The 16,784-nt window shown below is 44.5% G+C and overlaps 1 protein-coding gene across 1 annotated transcript in view; it reads right to left on the minus strand.

Moving 5' to 3' along the window:
* LOC139267485 (dynein axonemal heavy chain 8-like) overlaps positions 1 to 16,784 on the minus strand; it is a 2,569,686-nt gene that overhangs the window by 2,156,597 nt on the left and 396,305 nt on the right. Inside the window, exon 7 of the mRNA XM_070885867.1 lies at positions 11,145 to 11,305. Coding sequence (XP_070741968.1) covers positions 11,145 to 11,305 — 161 coding nt within the window. The remainder of the gene's footprint in view (positions 1 to 11,144; positions 11,306 to 16,784) is intronic.

A 16,784-nucleotide genomic window follows, 5' to 3' on the forward strand; every position in this document is an offset into this window, starting at 1 on the left:
TGCTTCCACTCTAAGTGAGTTCTCAGGCCAATTCGGGAAGTACAATCTCTGTAGTAGGTCAGGCAGACACTGCTTGAAGGAATAGGTGGATGGGGAGTTTGGTTTTCTGCACGCTCCTTCCGCTGAATGCGCTTGATTTCTGCATGCTCTCGGCAACGAGACTCGAGGTGCTCAGCGTCCTCCCCGATGCTCTTCCTCCACTTTGGGCAGTCTGGGGCCAGGGATTCCCAGGTGACGGTGGGGATGTTACACTTTGTCAAGGAGGCTTTGAGGGTGTCCTTGAAACGTTTCCTCTGCCCACTTGGGGCTCGCTTGCCGTGTAGGAGTTCCGAGTAGAGCACTTGCTTAGGGAGCCTCGTGTCGGGCAAGCAAACGATGTAGCCTGCCCAACGGAGCTGCTCGAGTGTGGTCAGTGCTTCGATGCTGGGGATGTTGGCCTGAGCGAGAACACTGACGTTGGTGCGTCTATCCTCCCAGTGGATTTGCAGGATCTTGCGGAGACAACGCTGGTGGTACTTCTCCAGGGCTTTGAGGTGTCTACTGTATGTAGTCCATGTCTCTGAGCCATATAGGAGGGCGGGTATCACTACTGCCCTGTAGACCATAAACTTGGTGCCAGATTTGAGGTCCTGGTCTTCAAACATTCTCTTCCTCAGGCAACCGAAGGCTGCACTGGCACACTGGAGACAGTGTTGGACCTCGTCATCGATGTCTGCCCTTGCTAATAGTAGGCTCCTGAGGTATAGAAAATGGTCCATGTTGTCCAAGGCCAGGCCGTGGATTTTGATGACGGGGGGCAGTGCTGTCTATCGGGGTCAGATTGGTAGAGGACATAAGAATATAAGAAATAGAAGCAGGAGCAGGCCATTTGGCCCCTTGAGCTTGCTCCGCCATTCAATAAGATCATGGCTGATCATGGACTCAGCTCCATTTCCCTGCCTGTTCCCCATAACCCTTTACTCCCTTATTGCTCGAAAATCCATCTATCTCTGCCTTAAATATATTCAATGACACAGCCTCCATAGCTCTCTGGGGCAGAGATTTCATAGATTTACAACCCGCTGAGAGAAGAAATTTCTCCTCATAATCAGTTTTAAATGGGCGGCCCCTTATTCTGAGACTATGTGCCCTAGTTTTAGTTTCCCCTATGAGTGGAAATATCCTCTCTGCATCCACCTTGTTAAGCCCCCTCATTATCTTATATGTTTCAATAAAATCACCTCTCATTTTTCTGAACTCCATCAACCTATCTTCTAATCCTCATCTCCAGAATCAACCTAGTGAAGCTTCTCTGAACAGCCTTTGTCTTAAGGATGTTTAGTGTAAGGCCCATGCTTTCGTATGCCTTGGTGAAGATGTTGATGATGGCTTGGAGTTTGGTTTCTGAATGTGCGTAGATGCAAGCGTCGTCTGCGTACTGCAGTTCAATGACAGAGGATGGGACGACCTTGGATCTAAACTGGAGGTGATGAAGGTTGAACAGGTTCCCTTTGGTTCTATAGTTTAGTTCCACTTCAGCGGGGAGCTTGTTGACAGTGAGGTGGAGCATTGCATTAGATATTTAATTGTACACCTCCATTCGATGTTCACCTCTCATTAGATGTTTAATTGTACACCTCCATTCACGACTGGATGTGGCAGGACTGTAGAGCTTTGATCTGATCCGTTGGTTGTGAGATCGCTCAGCTTTGTCTACAGCATGCTGTTTAATATGTATGTAGTCCTGTGTTCTGCCAGGTGAGCACTTCATTTTTAGGTACCACTGATGCTGCTCCTGGCATACTCTTCTACACTCCTCATTGAACCAGGGTTGGTCCCCTGGCATGATGGTAATGGTAGAGTGAGGGTTATGCCGGGCCATGAGGTTACAGTTTGTGGTGGTATACAATTCTGTTGCTGCTGATGACATGCAGCAGTTCATGGATGCTCAGTTTTGAGCTGCTAGATCTGTTCTGAATCTATCGCATTTAGCACGGTTGGTGCGACCACACAACACATGTCCTCAGTATGAAGACAAGACTTCAGCTCCACAAGGACTGTGGGGTCTTCACTTCTACCAATACTGTCATGAACGGTTGCATCTGTGACAGATAGACTGGTGAGGACGAGGTCAAGTAGTTCGATGCTGTGTGCTCAGTCCGGTTTCATTCTCATTGGTTTTTCTAGCGGTTTGATATACTTGAATGGCTTGCTAGGCAATTTCAGAGGGAAGTTAAGAGTCAACCAGGGGTCTGGAGTCACATATAGGCCAGAATGGGTAAGGGCGGCAGATTTCCTTCTAAAGGGTATTAATGAATCTTATTGGGTTTTACGACAAAACAGTAGTTTTATCATCACCATTACTTACACTAGCTTTTTATTCCAGATTTATTTAATTAACTGCATTTAAATTCCACAGCTGCTGTGATGATATTTGAACTCATGATCCATATCATTAGTCCAGGTATCTGGATTTCTAGTCCAGTAACATAACAAATATGCTACCGTTCCCATATGAGGGTGGGAGAACACATTGCAACAGATGAGTGATACCTTCAAAATCCCCATCTATTTGCTCCATCAAACTGTCAAAGGTGGACATCTTCCACTCCTAGGCAGAGCATGGGTTTGAGCCCAGAGTCTGCATAGCCCATGAAGTCAGAATTTTGTCTTCTTCAGCAGAGCTGGGAGAGGACCGCACCCTCCTGGGCTGTCAACGCCACAAATACTTGCTCCTGCTCACTCATGCTGCGTGTTTCATCATGTGCAAATCACTCTAACTCACTGTCTAACCCAGCTGCTTGCCAATCTTTATGCTGATCCATGGGGGTGATGTAATACATCACAGTGTCTCCTCAGATTCTCCTCCTCTGAGGAGTTTTCTTCCATGAGCTGCAGCTGTTGAGAAGGAACTGGAGGAAAGTTAAAAAGGACGAGGTAGCATGGCACTGAGAAGCTCGAATGTAGCAGAACAGACTTCAAAATGCAGCCTGATCTAACCAAACTATGATTTTCTGGGATTCATGAAGGGATGCAATTAATAGTCGCAGACCCTGTTCCAGAAACATTCATCTTGAAACCTCCTATTCTCACAATAGGAGCGGCTACTGATTTCCAGTGTTTGCGGTTCCAACTTGGAGAGGTTCATTATGTTTCGTGGTCCTCCCCCGGTCTTGGCCTCATATTGTGTGCTGTGCTGCGCAGAGCGAAAGGGTGAGAGTTAGTGTCTCCTACATAAAGAATGCTTGGGGAGGGGTAAAAGTAGTGTTGCCATGTATAATTGAGAGAGATGGAAAAATGAAGAGGTGTACTTACCCTTCCTACTCTTGAGAAGTCATTGAAATACTTCCTCATCCTTGAGATGATGGTCTTGGAGACGACAATCTCTGCAATGTGTCTCCATTCTTGGTGAAGTTGGCGTGCTGTAAATCCTGCCACTGTGTAGAAAGAGAACTTCTCTCATCCTGACCTCTTCCACCAGGGCCTCAATGGAGGCATCAGAGATCCTGAGTGCTGCCTGAGACTCTTATTGATGTAGAGTCCTCCTCCAGCAGCCTAATGGCTAACCTTGCAGAAGGGAATGTAACCTCGCTTTAAGGTACGCATTCCTGATTTAACGAGACCTCTGGGTTGACCCACCAGAAATTAAATTCGAAATCAGTTCGGAAGCATGTCCACAAGATTTCTAATGAGGCCCAGGAGTTAAAATACTACCGGGCTTATTTTCTGGAGCAGTGGGTGAGTTTCAAGCTCAGTCCACTACTCACACGCTCAAAACGCACTGCCAGTTAAGAATGGCTTCCTTCTGTGCTGTAAAATTTTATGCTTCTATGAAACGTTTTGCATTCAGTTAATGTTCAGATGATATCTGACCATATTAGCGGGTAGGAAACATCTTTATTATCATAGAAATTTACAGTACGGAAGGAGGTCATTTCGGCCCATCGAGTCCACACTGGCTGACCAAGAGCTATCCAGTCTACTCCCACTTTCCAGCGCACATCCAAGTATCTTTTAAATGTGCTGAGGGTTTCTGCCTCTACCATCCTTTCAAGCAGTGAATTCCCAATCACCACCACCCTCTGAGTGTAGAAATTTCCCCCCATATCTCCTCTAAGCCTACCCCCAATTACTTTAAATCAATGCCCCCTGGTTGGTGACCTCACTGCCAAGGGAAACAGATAATTCCTATCCACTCTACCAGGCACCTCATACTTTTATACACCTCAATCGGGTCTTCCCTTACCCTTCTCTGTTCCAAAGAAAACAGACCCATCATCTCCAATCTTTCCTCATAGCCAAAATTCTCCAGTCCAGGCAACATTCTTGTAAATCTCCTCTGCACCCTTTCCAGTGCAATCACATATTTCCTGTAATGTGGTGACCAGAACTGCACATAGTACTCCAGCTGCGACCTAACCAGTGTTTTATGCAGTTCAAGTATAACTTCTTTGCACTTGTATTCCATGCCGAGACTTATTAAGGCAAGTATTCCATATGCCTTCTTAACCACCTTATCTACCTGGCCTGCTCTATACTTTTCAGTGTTGTACCATTTAATGTGTATTCCCTTGCTTTGTTAGTGCTCCCTAAATGCATTACCTCACACTTATTTGGATTGAACTCCATTTGCCACCTAACCTGTATATTGATATCTTCCTGCTGACCGCAGCTTTCTTCTTCATTACCAACCACACAGCCTATTTTAGTGTCATCTGCAAACTTCGTAATCATACCCCCAACATTTAAGTGCAAGTCATTAATACATACCACAAAAAGCAAGGGACCCAGCACCAAGTCCTGCGGAACCCCACTGGATACAGCCTTCCAGTCACAAAAACATGCTTCCTGCCTCCAAACCAATTTTGGATCCAACTTGCCACTTTGCCCTGGATCCCATGTGCTATTACTTTTGTGACCAGTCTGCCATGTGGGACCTGATCAAAAGCTTTTACAAAATCCATATACATTACATCATACGCACTGCCCTCATCGACCCTACTGGTTATCTCCTCAAAAAATTCATCAAGTTAGTCAGACACGACCTTCCCTTGACAAATCCATGCTAACTCTCCTTGATTAATCCATGTCTTTCCAAATCAAGATTTATCCTGTCCCTCAGGATTTTTTCCAATAATTTTCCCACCACCGAGGTTAAGCTGACTGGCCTGTAATTACTCGGTCTATCCCTTGCTCCCTTTTTAAACAAAGGTACAACATTAGCAGTCCTCCGGTCCTCTGGCAGAGGGGATTTGAATATGATGGTCAGAGCCTCTGTTATTTCCTCTTTTGCTTCTCTTAACAACCTGGGATACTTAGAAACATAGAAAATAGGTGCAGGAGTAGGCCATTCGGCTCTTCGAGCCTGCACCGCCATTCAATGAGTTCATGGTTGAACATGCAATTTCAATACCCCATTCCTGCTTTCTCGCCATATCCCTTGATCCTCCTAGTAGTAAGGACTACATCTAACTCCCTTTTGAATATATTTAGTGAATTGGCCTCAACTACTTTCTGTGGTCGAGAATTCCACAGATTCACCACTCTCTGGGTGAAGATGTTTCTCCTCATCTCGGTCCTAAATGGCTTATCCCTTATCCTTAGACTGTGATCCCTGGTTCTGGACTTCCCCAACACTGGGAACATTCTTCCTGCATCTAACCTGTCTAAACCCGTCAGAATTTTAAACGTTTCTATAAGATCCCCTCTCATTCTTCTGAACTCCAGTGAATACAAGCCCAGTTGATCCAGTCTTTCTTGATATGTCAGTTCCGCCATCCCGGGAATCAGTCTAATAAACCTTCGCTGCACTCCCTCAATAGCAAGAATATCTTTCCTCAAGTTAGGAGACCAAAACTGTACACAATACTCCAGGTGTGGCCTCACCAAGGCCCTATACAACTGTAGTAACACCTCCCTGCCCCTGTACTCAAATCCCCTCGCTATGAAGGCCAACATGCCATTTGCTTTCTTAACCGCCTGCTGTACCTGCATGCCAACCTTCAATGACTGATGTACCATGACACCCAGGTCTCGTTGCACCTCCCCTTTTCCTAATCTGTCACCATTCAGATAATAGTCTGTCTCTCTGTTTTTACCACCAAAGTGGATAACCTCACATTTATCCACATTATATTTCATCTGCCATGCATTTGCTCAGTCACCTAACCTATCCAAGTCACTCTACAGCCTCATAGCATCCTCCTCGCAGCTCACACTGCCACCCAACTTAGTGTCATCCGCAAATTTGGAGATACTACATTTAATCCCCTCGTCTAAATCATTAATGAACAATGTAAACAGCTGGAGCCCCAGCACAGAGCCTTGCGGTACCCCACTAGTCACTGCCTGCCATTCTGAAAAGTACCCATTTACTCCCACTCTTTGCTTTCTGTCTGCCAACCAGTTCTCAATCCACGTCAGCACACTACCCCCAATCCCATGTGCTTTAACTTTGCACATTAATCTCTTGTGCGGGACCTTGTCGAAAGCCTTCTGAAAGTCCAAATACACCACATCAACTGGTTCTCCCTTGTCCACTCTACTGGAAACATCCTCAAAAAATTCCAGAATATTGGTCAAGCATGATTTTCCTTTCACAAATCCATGCTGACTTGGACCTATCATGCCACCTCTTTCCAAAGGCGCTGCTATGACATCCTTAATAATTGATTCCATCATTTTACCCACTACCGATGTCAGGCTGACCGGTCTATAATTCCGTTTTCTCTCTCCCTGCTTTTTTTAAAAGTGGGGTTAGATTGGCTACCCTCCACTCCATAGGAACTGATCCAGAGTCTATGGAATGTTGGAAAATGACTGTCAATGCATCCGCTATTTCCAAGGCCACCTTCTTAAATACTCTGGGATGCAGTCCTTCAGGCCCTGGGGATTTATCAGCCTTCAATCCCATCAATTTCCCCAACACAATTTCCCGAATAATAAGGATTTCCCTCAGTTCCTTCTTCTTACTAGACCCTCTGACCCCTTTTATATCCGGAAGGTTGTGTGTGTCCTCCTTAGTGAATACCGAATGAAAGTACTTGTTCAATTGGTCTGCCATTTCTTTGTTTCCCGTTATGACTTCCCCTGATGCTGACTGCAGGGGACCTACATTTGTCTTTACTAACCTTTTTCTCTTTACATATCTATAGAAGCTTTTGCAGTCCGTCTTAATGTTCCCTGCAAGCTTCCTCTCGTACTCTATTTTCCCTGCCCTAATCAAACCCTTTGTCCTCCTCTGCTGAGTTCTAAATTTCTCCCAGTCCCCGAGTTCACTGCTATTTCTGGCCAATTTGTATGCCACTTCCTTGGCTTTAATACTATCCCTGATTTCCCTTGATAGCCACGGTTGTGCCACCTTCCCTTTTTTATTTTTACGCCAGACAGGGATGTACAATTGTTGTAGTTCATCCATGCGGTCTCTAAATGTCTGCCATTGCCCATCCACTGTCAACCTCTTAAGTTTCATTTGCCAATCTATCCTAGCCAATTCACGCCTCATACCTTCAAAATTACCCTTCTTTAATTTCTGGACCATGGTCTCTGAATTAACTGTTTCATTCTCCAACCTAATGTAGAATTCCACCATATTATGGTCACTCTTCGCCAAGGGGCCTCGCACAACGAGATTGATAATTAATCCTCTCTCATTACACAACACCCAGTCTAAGATGGCCTCCCCGCTAGTTGGTTCCTCGACATATTGGTCTAGAAAACCATCCCTTATGCACTCCAGGAAATCCTCCTCCACCGTATTGCTTCCAGTTTGGTTAGCCCAATCTATATGCATATTAAAGTCACCCATGATAACTGCTGCACCTTTACTGTATGCACCCCTAATTTCCTATTTGATGCCCTCCCCAACATCACTACTACTGTTTGGAGGTCTGTACACAACTCCCACTAATGTTTTTTGCCCTTTGGTGTTCTGCAGCTCTACCCATATAGATTCCACATCATCCAAGCTAATGTCCTTCCTAACTATTGCATTAATCTCCTCTTTAACCAGCAATGCTACCCCACCTCCTTTTCCTTTTATTCTATCCTTCCTGAATGTTGAATACCCTTGGATGTTGAGTTCCCAGCCCTGATCATCCTGGAGCCACGTCTCTGTAATCCCAATCACATCATATCTGTTAACATCTATTTGCACAGTTAATTCATCCACCTTATTACGGATACTCCTTGCACTAAGACACAAAGCCTTCAGGCTTGTTTTTTTAACACGCTTTGTCCTTTTCGAATTATGATGTAGTGTGGCCCTTTTTGTTTCTTGCCTTTGTTTACTCGGCCTTCCACTATTGCTTTTTACCTTTCTACCATCTGTTTCTGACTCCATATTACTTCGCCCTGTCTCGCTGCATAGGTTTCCATCCCCCTGCCATATTAGTTTAAACACTCCTGAACTGCATTAGCAAATGTTACCCCCAGGACATCAGTTCCAGTCCTGCCCAAGTGCAGACCGTCCCTTTTGTACAGGTCACACTTCCCCCAGAACTGGTTCCAATGTCCCAGGAATTTGAATCCCTCCCTCTTGCACCACTGCTCAAGCCACTTATTTATTCTAACTATCCTGCTCCCTCTACTCTGATTAGCACGTGGCACTGGTAGCAATCCAGAGATTACTACGTTTGAGGTCCTACTTTTTAATTTAACTCCTAGCTCCCTAAATTCAGCTTGTAGGACCTCTTCCCGCTTCTTACCTATATCGTTGGTAGCTACATGTACCACGACAACTGGCTGTTCACCCTCCCTCTCCAGAATGCTCTGCAGCCGCTCCAAGACATCCTTGACCCTTGCACCAGGGAGGCAACATACCATTCTGGAGTCTCGGTTGCGGCCACAGAAACTCCTATCTATTCCCCTTACAATAGAGTCCCCTATCACTATAGCTCTCCCACTCTTTTTCCCGCCCTTCTGTGCAGCAGAGCCACCCATGGTGCCATGAACCTCACTGCTGGTGCCTTCCCCTGATAAGTCATCTCCCCCAACAGTATCCAAAACGGTATATCTGTTTTGGAGGGAGATGACGCAAGGGACTCCTGCACTACCTTCCTGCTCTTGCCTTGTCTCTTGGTCACCCATTCACTAACCTTCACCTGCGGTGTGACCAACTCACTAAATGTGCTATCCACAACATTCTCAGCATCGCGCATGCTCCAGAGTGAGTCCATCCGCAGCTTCAGTGCCATCATGCGGTCATAGTCAGGGATACTGGAAGTATCCCTGATTTCCCACATAGCACAGGAGGAGCTTGACACGGGTCCGAGCTCTCCTGCCATGACTTAACCCTTAAATTAATTTACTTACTAAAATGTACTTAAACACCAAACAGCTACTTAGTAGTTCGCTGCCAATTAAACCAATATAAAAGTCAGTCTAAAAGAGAGTTATACTTACCAGTCGAACAGCCAACCACTTACCAGCTTGGCTGTGACGTCACCTCTCATTTCATCCGGGCCTGGGGATTTATCCACTTTCAAAGCCCCTTAATACTTCCTCTCTCACTATATTTATCTTGTCTAATATTTCACTCTTCCTCCCTCATTGCAAAGTCTGCATCGTCCCTCTCTTTTGTGAAAATGGATGCAAAGTATTCATTAACAATTCTACCCACGTCTTCCGCCTCCACACACAGATTTCCTTCATGGTCTCCAATAGGCCCCACTCTTTCTCTAGCTATCCTCTTGCTCTTAATGTATTTCTAAAACATCTTTGGGTTTTCCCTGATTTTACTTGCCAACATTCTCTTATGCTCTCTCTTTGCTTTCCTGATATCTTTTTTAATTGCACCCCTGCCCTTCTTAAACTCCGCTAGAGTTTCAGCAGTGTTGAGTTCCCAGTATCTGTCATAAGCTTCCCTTTTTTTCTTTATCTTACCAGTATGTCCCTTGACATCCAGGGGGCTCTAGATTTGTAAGCCCCACCCTTTTTTTTCTATACCCTCAGGATCTCCTCCTTGAATGCATCCCACTGCTCTGGCACTGATTTACCATCAAGTAGCTGTTTCAGTCCACTTTGGCCAAATCCCATCTCAGCTCAGCAAAATTGGCTTTACTTCAATTGAGAACTTTAATTTCTGTCCCCCTTTCTCCTTTCCCATAACTATCCTAAATCTTACTGAATTATGATCACTGGCACCAAAATGCTAGTTATCTAGAAGCCCATCGTGCTCGCATTATTTGAAGGTGGAGAAACACTGGGTCAGTTGATGAGCATAACCAAGCTATTCTTTCCATCCATTACTGCTGATCCCACTGAAAAATGGGTGAATAGCAGAGGAGCATCCTGACCTGGATGCCTCAAAATATATTCATTGATTCTCAGCTGCTTTCAAGGAAAGTGTGTTATGCAGCATGAAAGACTGTGCGTAAAAGGGCAGTGGTTAGCACAATGGTTAAAATTGCACCTTCCACAGAGTTCCCAGCTTAGCTTGTGTCATAATTGATAGGGACAAGAAATGTAAGAAAGATGAGAACATATACCTTAACTCTGTTCGTGATACCAGTACATGTATCCTTATTTTCAGCCAGTTATGAGGGAGCCAAGTGACTGCATTGACCTGATTGGTAACTTCCCTCTGTATAGCTTGCAGCTGCGCTTTTTATGTCTTTAGCCCCACATGGAGCAATCCTTCTTTTGGACATCTTTTTTAGTAGAATCTCCAACTCATCAGCATCAAAGGAAACAGTATTACTTAAATATCTCCACTGGGCCACAGCGAACCTTTTTGGTCAACCCTTTAAGAACTGTTCACTCATCAGATTTTGTGATCCCCAGCTGCAGACCAAGCTATCTGACCAAGCTCTTCATGTAACCCACTCAAATGAGGGGAGAAGCTTATATTGCAAAATTCAACGTGGACTGTCCCTTACCTACAGGTGCAAGTGCGCGTGCCAGTTGGGCCAGCATGACCTCATATTTTCTCGGATTATAAAATCAAGGTTTATAAGGGAAATCATTGTGAAAGCTGAATAAAACTATGATGCATTACTTATAAGACAGACAACAGTTTGCAAATTGCAATATAAAATCATCTCCTTCCAATACATATTTCTATGGTGCATAAGGAGGAAAATTAAATTTTAATCTTGTTCTATTTATTATCTTAGGGCAGGATACTTATAGAATCCTCAAGTATTAAAGTTTTTAAACACACAAACCTGTTCTAATTGATTGTGCCACATCAAAAGTACATTTTCAAGTTGTAAAATCATTTCTGGGTTGGATGCTGCAGCTGTCACTTGCTCGAATGAGCGCAGCTGCGAAAGATCAACCTTTTCACTCTTCAGCACAACAGCTTTTTCAAGACTTGATTTTGTACCTAAAGAAAATATCATCCAACAAAATACAAATAAAGTTGCACTGAAAATAGTAAAATTTTAATAATTTATTATTTACCATTGGTAACGTCTTCCTCATTTTTAATTGAACTTCACCCTCCAAATACAAACAGGAATTCCCTCTAACCCACAAGAGGAAGATCCCTTTCAGACAAATCACACCAATGGTTTAACAGTATCTTTTCTAATTCTGCAGAATCATTGTCTCAATGTAAAGCAAACTTTCAGGTTCCTGTCTATAGAAGGCAACAATCAGGGTGAATCGGCAGCCTATTTTAAATTCCTCACGATTTTCTTTTCCACAATGGAAAAGAAAATAGCAGCCCATTTGCTATCACCCATTTTGCACTACCACCCCCGATGAGACCAACAAAACATGCCGGTAAATTACATTATATGTTTTTTGTGTCTGTCATCATTGTGTCTCAAACAGATACCTTGACAGAGGGTCCAATTTTTCTGTTGAGGTGGTAGCGTTAACCTGCGCGGTGCCATTCCATCACGTCACCCCACTATTTTAGGATTTTCTGCCAGAAGTGACAACGAGCATCTAATACATCCAACGAAATAAGGAAGTGTATATTTTAATAGGATACAAATTATGGGATGATTTTAAATGACTTCTTTCCTGTCAATTGTCCTTTAGTAATTATGGGGGCAAGGAACACCTCTGTATTCCTTTTATACAGTGTTGCTATGGGGTGCAGATGGTGCTTTAATGTTATACATAAAATCATAGAATCTTACGGAGCAGAAGCAGGGCATTCGGCCCATCGTGCCTGTACCGGGTCTTTGAAAGAGCTATCCAATTAGTCCAACTCCGCTGCTCTTTCCCCAGAACCCTGCAATTTCAAGTATTTGACTAATTCCATTTTGAAAGTTACTACTGAATCTCCTTCCGCCATCCTTTCAGGCAGTGCATTCCAGTTCATAATAACTAAAACATTTCTCCTCATCTCACCTTCAGCTCTTTTGCCAATGATTTTAAATCTATGAGGTTTGGTTATTAACCAACTCGCCAGAGGGAATAGTTTTTCTCGATCTACTTTATCAAAATCTCTCAACTTGAAAATCTCTATTTGGTCACCTCTTAAACTACTCTTCCAAGGAATCCGAGAGCGGGAGAAGTGGCGGAGGATAAAAGGAGCGGTCCACAGCAGCGCGAGTGAGTCCGAGAGCAGGAGAAGCAAAGAGGAGAAAAGGAGGGGCCCACAGCAATGCAAGTGAGTCCGAGAGTGGAAGAAGTGGCGGAGGTTAAAAGGAGCGGCCGGCAGCAGCGCGAGTGACTCCCAAGAGCGGGAGAAGCTAGCCCCGGAGGCTGTAGCAGCACCAAACAATTTAGAAGGATAAGAAATAGAAAGATTCAAGGTGTGACATCACAGGAAAGCAGGAAGTAAAGGTCACATCGTTTTTTTCAGATTCGAGGCCGGTGAGTATTTCTTTTTTTTTGACTGTTGTCTTTTAATCTTTACTAAGGGCAGAGGGGCATATTAAAAACTTTATTTAATTAATCTAATAATTAGAGACATGGCAGGGCAGCTCAATCCCATGGAGTGCACATCCTGTGGCATGTGGGAATTCCTGGACGCTTCATGTAACCTGGATGACAATATGTGCAGGAGGTGTCTCTAGCTGCACCAACTTGAGCTCCGCGTTTCGGAGCTTGAGCGGCATCTCGAGTTACTCCGGTGCATCCGCATGACTGAGAATTACTAGGATAGCACATTTCTAGATGTGGTCACCCAGCAGCAGGCAGAGAGGGAATGGGTGACCACCAGACAGAAGAGGAAGACTAGGCAGATAGTGCAGGAGTCCCGAGGCCATCTCGCTCTCCAACCAGTATTCTGTTCTGAGTACTGCCTCAGGAATCTAAAGCCCTCCTGCCTGCACCATCTCTCCAGCCACACATTCATCTGCTCTATCCTCCTATTTCTGTACTCACTAGCACGTGGCACCGGCAGTAACCCGGAGATTACTATCTTTGAGATCCTGCTTTTTAATCTACCTCCCTATGTCATTGGTACCGATATGGACCACGACCTCTGGCTGTTCACCCTCTCCCCCCAGAATGTGTTACTGCCACTTGGTAACATCCTTGACCCTGGCACCTGGGAGGCAACATGCCATCCTGGAGTCACGGCTGTGGTCACAGAAATGCCTGTCTGTTCCCCTGGCTATTGAGTCCACTAACACAATTGCTCTTCCACTCCTCTTCCTCCCCCTCTGTGCAGCTGAGCCACCCATGGTGCCGTGGTCTTGGCTTTGGCTGCACTCCCCAGAGGCACCATCGCCCCCACCAGTACTCAGAACAGAATACTGGTTGGAGAGCGAGATGGCCTCGGGAAGCAAAGCTGGAATTGGGCAGGAGAAAAGTAGAAAGTGAATTTGGAAGACAGAAAACAAGGGCTGGGAAATAGGCAACAAGGGAATTTGGTATTACTAAATACCTTGGCGTCGATGATGACTTGCTTCCACACTAGAATTGAGTTCTCAGGTGACTGAAGAGTCCAATGCGGGACCTACAGTCTCTGTCACAGGTGGGGCAAATGGTGGGTGGGGTGTATGGGTTGCCACGCGCTCCTTCCGCTGTCAACACTTGGCTTCAGCTTGCTCTCGGCAAAGAGACTCGAGGTGTTCAGCGCCCTCCTGAATGCTTTTTCTCCGCTTTGGATGGTCTTGGGCCAGGGATTCCCAGGTGTCGGTGGGGATGTTACATAGTATAGGGAATAAGGCAGTGAGCTGCGAGTACAGACAGACACTTGGCAGTACGATATTATAGCTATTACTGAGACATGGCTGAAAGAAGGGCAGGTATAGCAGATCAACATTTCTGGTTACTGGGTTTTCAGACGGGATAGGAAGGGCGTAAAAAAGGAGGGGGAGCGCAGTAGTAATTAAAGAAACAATTACAGCTGTGAGAAGGGGTGACATGTTAGAGGGCTCATCAAATGAGTCCATATGGGTTGAATTGAAGAACAAAAAACTACTGGGAGTGTACTATAGACTCACAAACAGTGAGAGGAAGATAGAACAACAAATATGTGGGCAAATTGCTGCAAAGTGCAAAACCACAGAGCTGTAGTAGTGGGGTTTTCAACTACCCGAATAAGTATGTTCCTTTAAAAAATAAGGGTAGATGTAACAAATCTAGAGCCCCCTGGATATCAAGGGATATACAGGGTAAGGTAAAGAAAAAAAGAGAAGCTCATGACAGATACCGAAAACTCGACACTGCAGAAACTCTAGAGGAGTATAAGAAAGTCAGGGGTGCAATTAAAAAAGATATCAGGAATGCAAAGAGAGAGCATGAAAGAATGTTGGAAAGTAAAATCAGGGAAACTCAAAGATGTTTTACAAATACATTAAGAGTAAGAGAATAACTGGAGAAAGAGTGAAGCCTATTAGAGACCATAAAGGAAATGTGTGTGTGGTGGCAGAAGACATAGGTATGATTCTTAATGAATACTTTGCATTTGTTTTCACAAAAGAGAGGGGCAATGCAGACTTTGCAATGAGGGAGGAGTGTGAAACATTAGACGAGATAAACATAGTGAGAGAGGAAGTATTAAGGGGCTTAGCAGCTTTGAAAGTGGATAAATCCCCATGCCTGGATAAAATGTATCCCAGGCTGTTAAGAAAAGCAAAAGAGGAAATAGCAGAGGCTCTGACCATCATTTTCCAGTCCTCCATGGCTACGGGTGTGGTGCCAGAGGACAGGAGGACTATTAATGTTGTACCTTTGTTTAAAAAGGGAGAAAGAGATAAACCGAGTAATTACAGGCCAGTCAGCCTTACCTCAGTGGTGGGAAACTTATTGGAAAAAATCCAGAGGGACAGGATAAATCTTCATTTGGGAAGACATGATTTAATCAAGGACAGTCAGGATGGATTTGCTAATGGAAGGTCGTGTCTGACTGACAGGGCTCAGTGCTGGGTCCCTTGCTTTTTGTAGTATATATGAATGACCTTCGCTTGAATGTTGTGGGTATAATTAAGAAGTTTGCAGATGACACTAAGATAGGCTGTGTGGTTGATAATGAAGAAGAAAGCTGCTGACCGCAGGAAGATATCAATGTACTGGTTAGGTGGGCAGAACAGTGGCAAATGGAATTCAATCCAAATAAGTGTGCAGTAATGCATTTGGGGAGGTCTAACAAGGCAAGAGAATACACATTAAATGGTACAACACTGAAAAGTGTAGAGGAACAAAGGAACCTTGGGGTGCAAGTCCTCAGATCCCTGAAGGTAGCAAGCCAGGTGGATAAGGTGGTTAAGGCGGCATACGGAATATTTGCGTTTATTAGTCGAGGCACAGAATACAAGAGCAAGGAGGTTATGCTTGAACTGTATAAAACACTGGTTAGGCTGCAGCTGGAGTACTGTGTGCAGTTCTTGTCATCACATTACAGGAACAATCTGATTGCACTGGGAAGAATGCAGAGGAGATTTACAAGAATGTTGCCTGGAATGGAGAATTTTGGCTATGAGGAAAGATTGGAGATGCTGGGTCTGTTTTCTTTGGAACAGAAGAGCTGAGGGGAGACCTGATTGAGCTGTATAAAATTATGAGCGGCCTGGGTAGAGTCAACAACTAGGAGGCATAGATTGAAAGTAATTGGGGGGAGGTTTAGAGGAGATATAAGGAAATTTCTTCATCCAGAGTGTGGTGGGGGTCTGGAACTCACTGCCTGAAAATGTGGTAGAGGCAGAAATCCTCACCACATTTAAAAAATACTTGGATGTGCACTTAAAATGCCGTAAACTACGGGGTTACAGACCAAGAGCTGAAAAGTGGGATTAGGCTGGATAGCTCTTGGTCGACTAGCACGGACACGATGGGCCGTAATGACCTCCTTCCGTGCTGTAATGATTCTATGAGAACAGTCCTAACTTTACTAACCACGCTTCATAAGTGATGTCCCTAATCCACGGTAACATCCTGGTTAGATAAGAATATAAAAATTCAAAGCATGAATAGGTTGTATGGCCCCTCGAGCCTGCTCCGCAATTCAATAAGATCATGGCTGGTCTTTGATCTCAACGGCACATTCCCAACCGATCCCCATATCCCTCAATTCCCCTAGAGTCCAAAAATCTATCTGTCTCAGCCTTGAACATACTCAACAACTCAGCACCAACAGCCCTTTGGGGTAGAGAAATTCAAAGATTCATAACCCTCTGAGTGAACAAATGCTTCCTCATCTCAGTCTTAAATGGCTGACCCCTTATCCTGTGACTCTAACTCCTAGTTCTAGATACTCCAGCCAAGGGAAAACACTTCTCAGCATCTACCCTGGCAATCCCCATTAGAATCTTATATGTTTCAATGAGATCACCTCTCATTCTTCTAAACTCTAGAGATTATAGGCCCAATCTACTCAATCTCTCCTTTTAGGACAAATCTCTCATCCCAGGAATCAATCCAGTGAGTATCCATTCCACCATCTCGAAAGTAAGTAT

Source organism: Pristiophorus japonicus, chromosome 7, assembly GCF_044704955.1.
Source record: "Pristiophorus japonicus isolate sPriJap1 chromosome 7, sPriJap1.hap1, whole genome shotgun sequence".
Taxonomy (NCBI): domain Eukaryota; kingdom Metazoa; phylum Chordata; class Chondrichthyes; family Pristiophoridae; genus Pristiophorus; species Pristiophorus japonicus.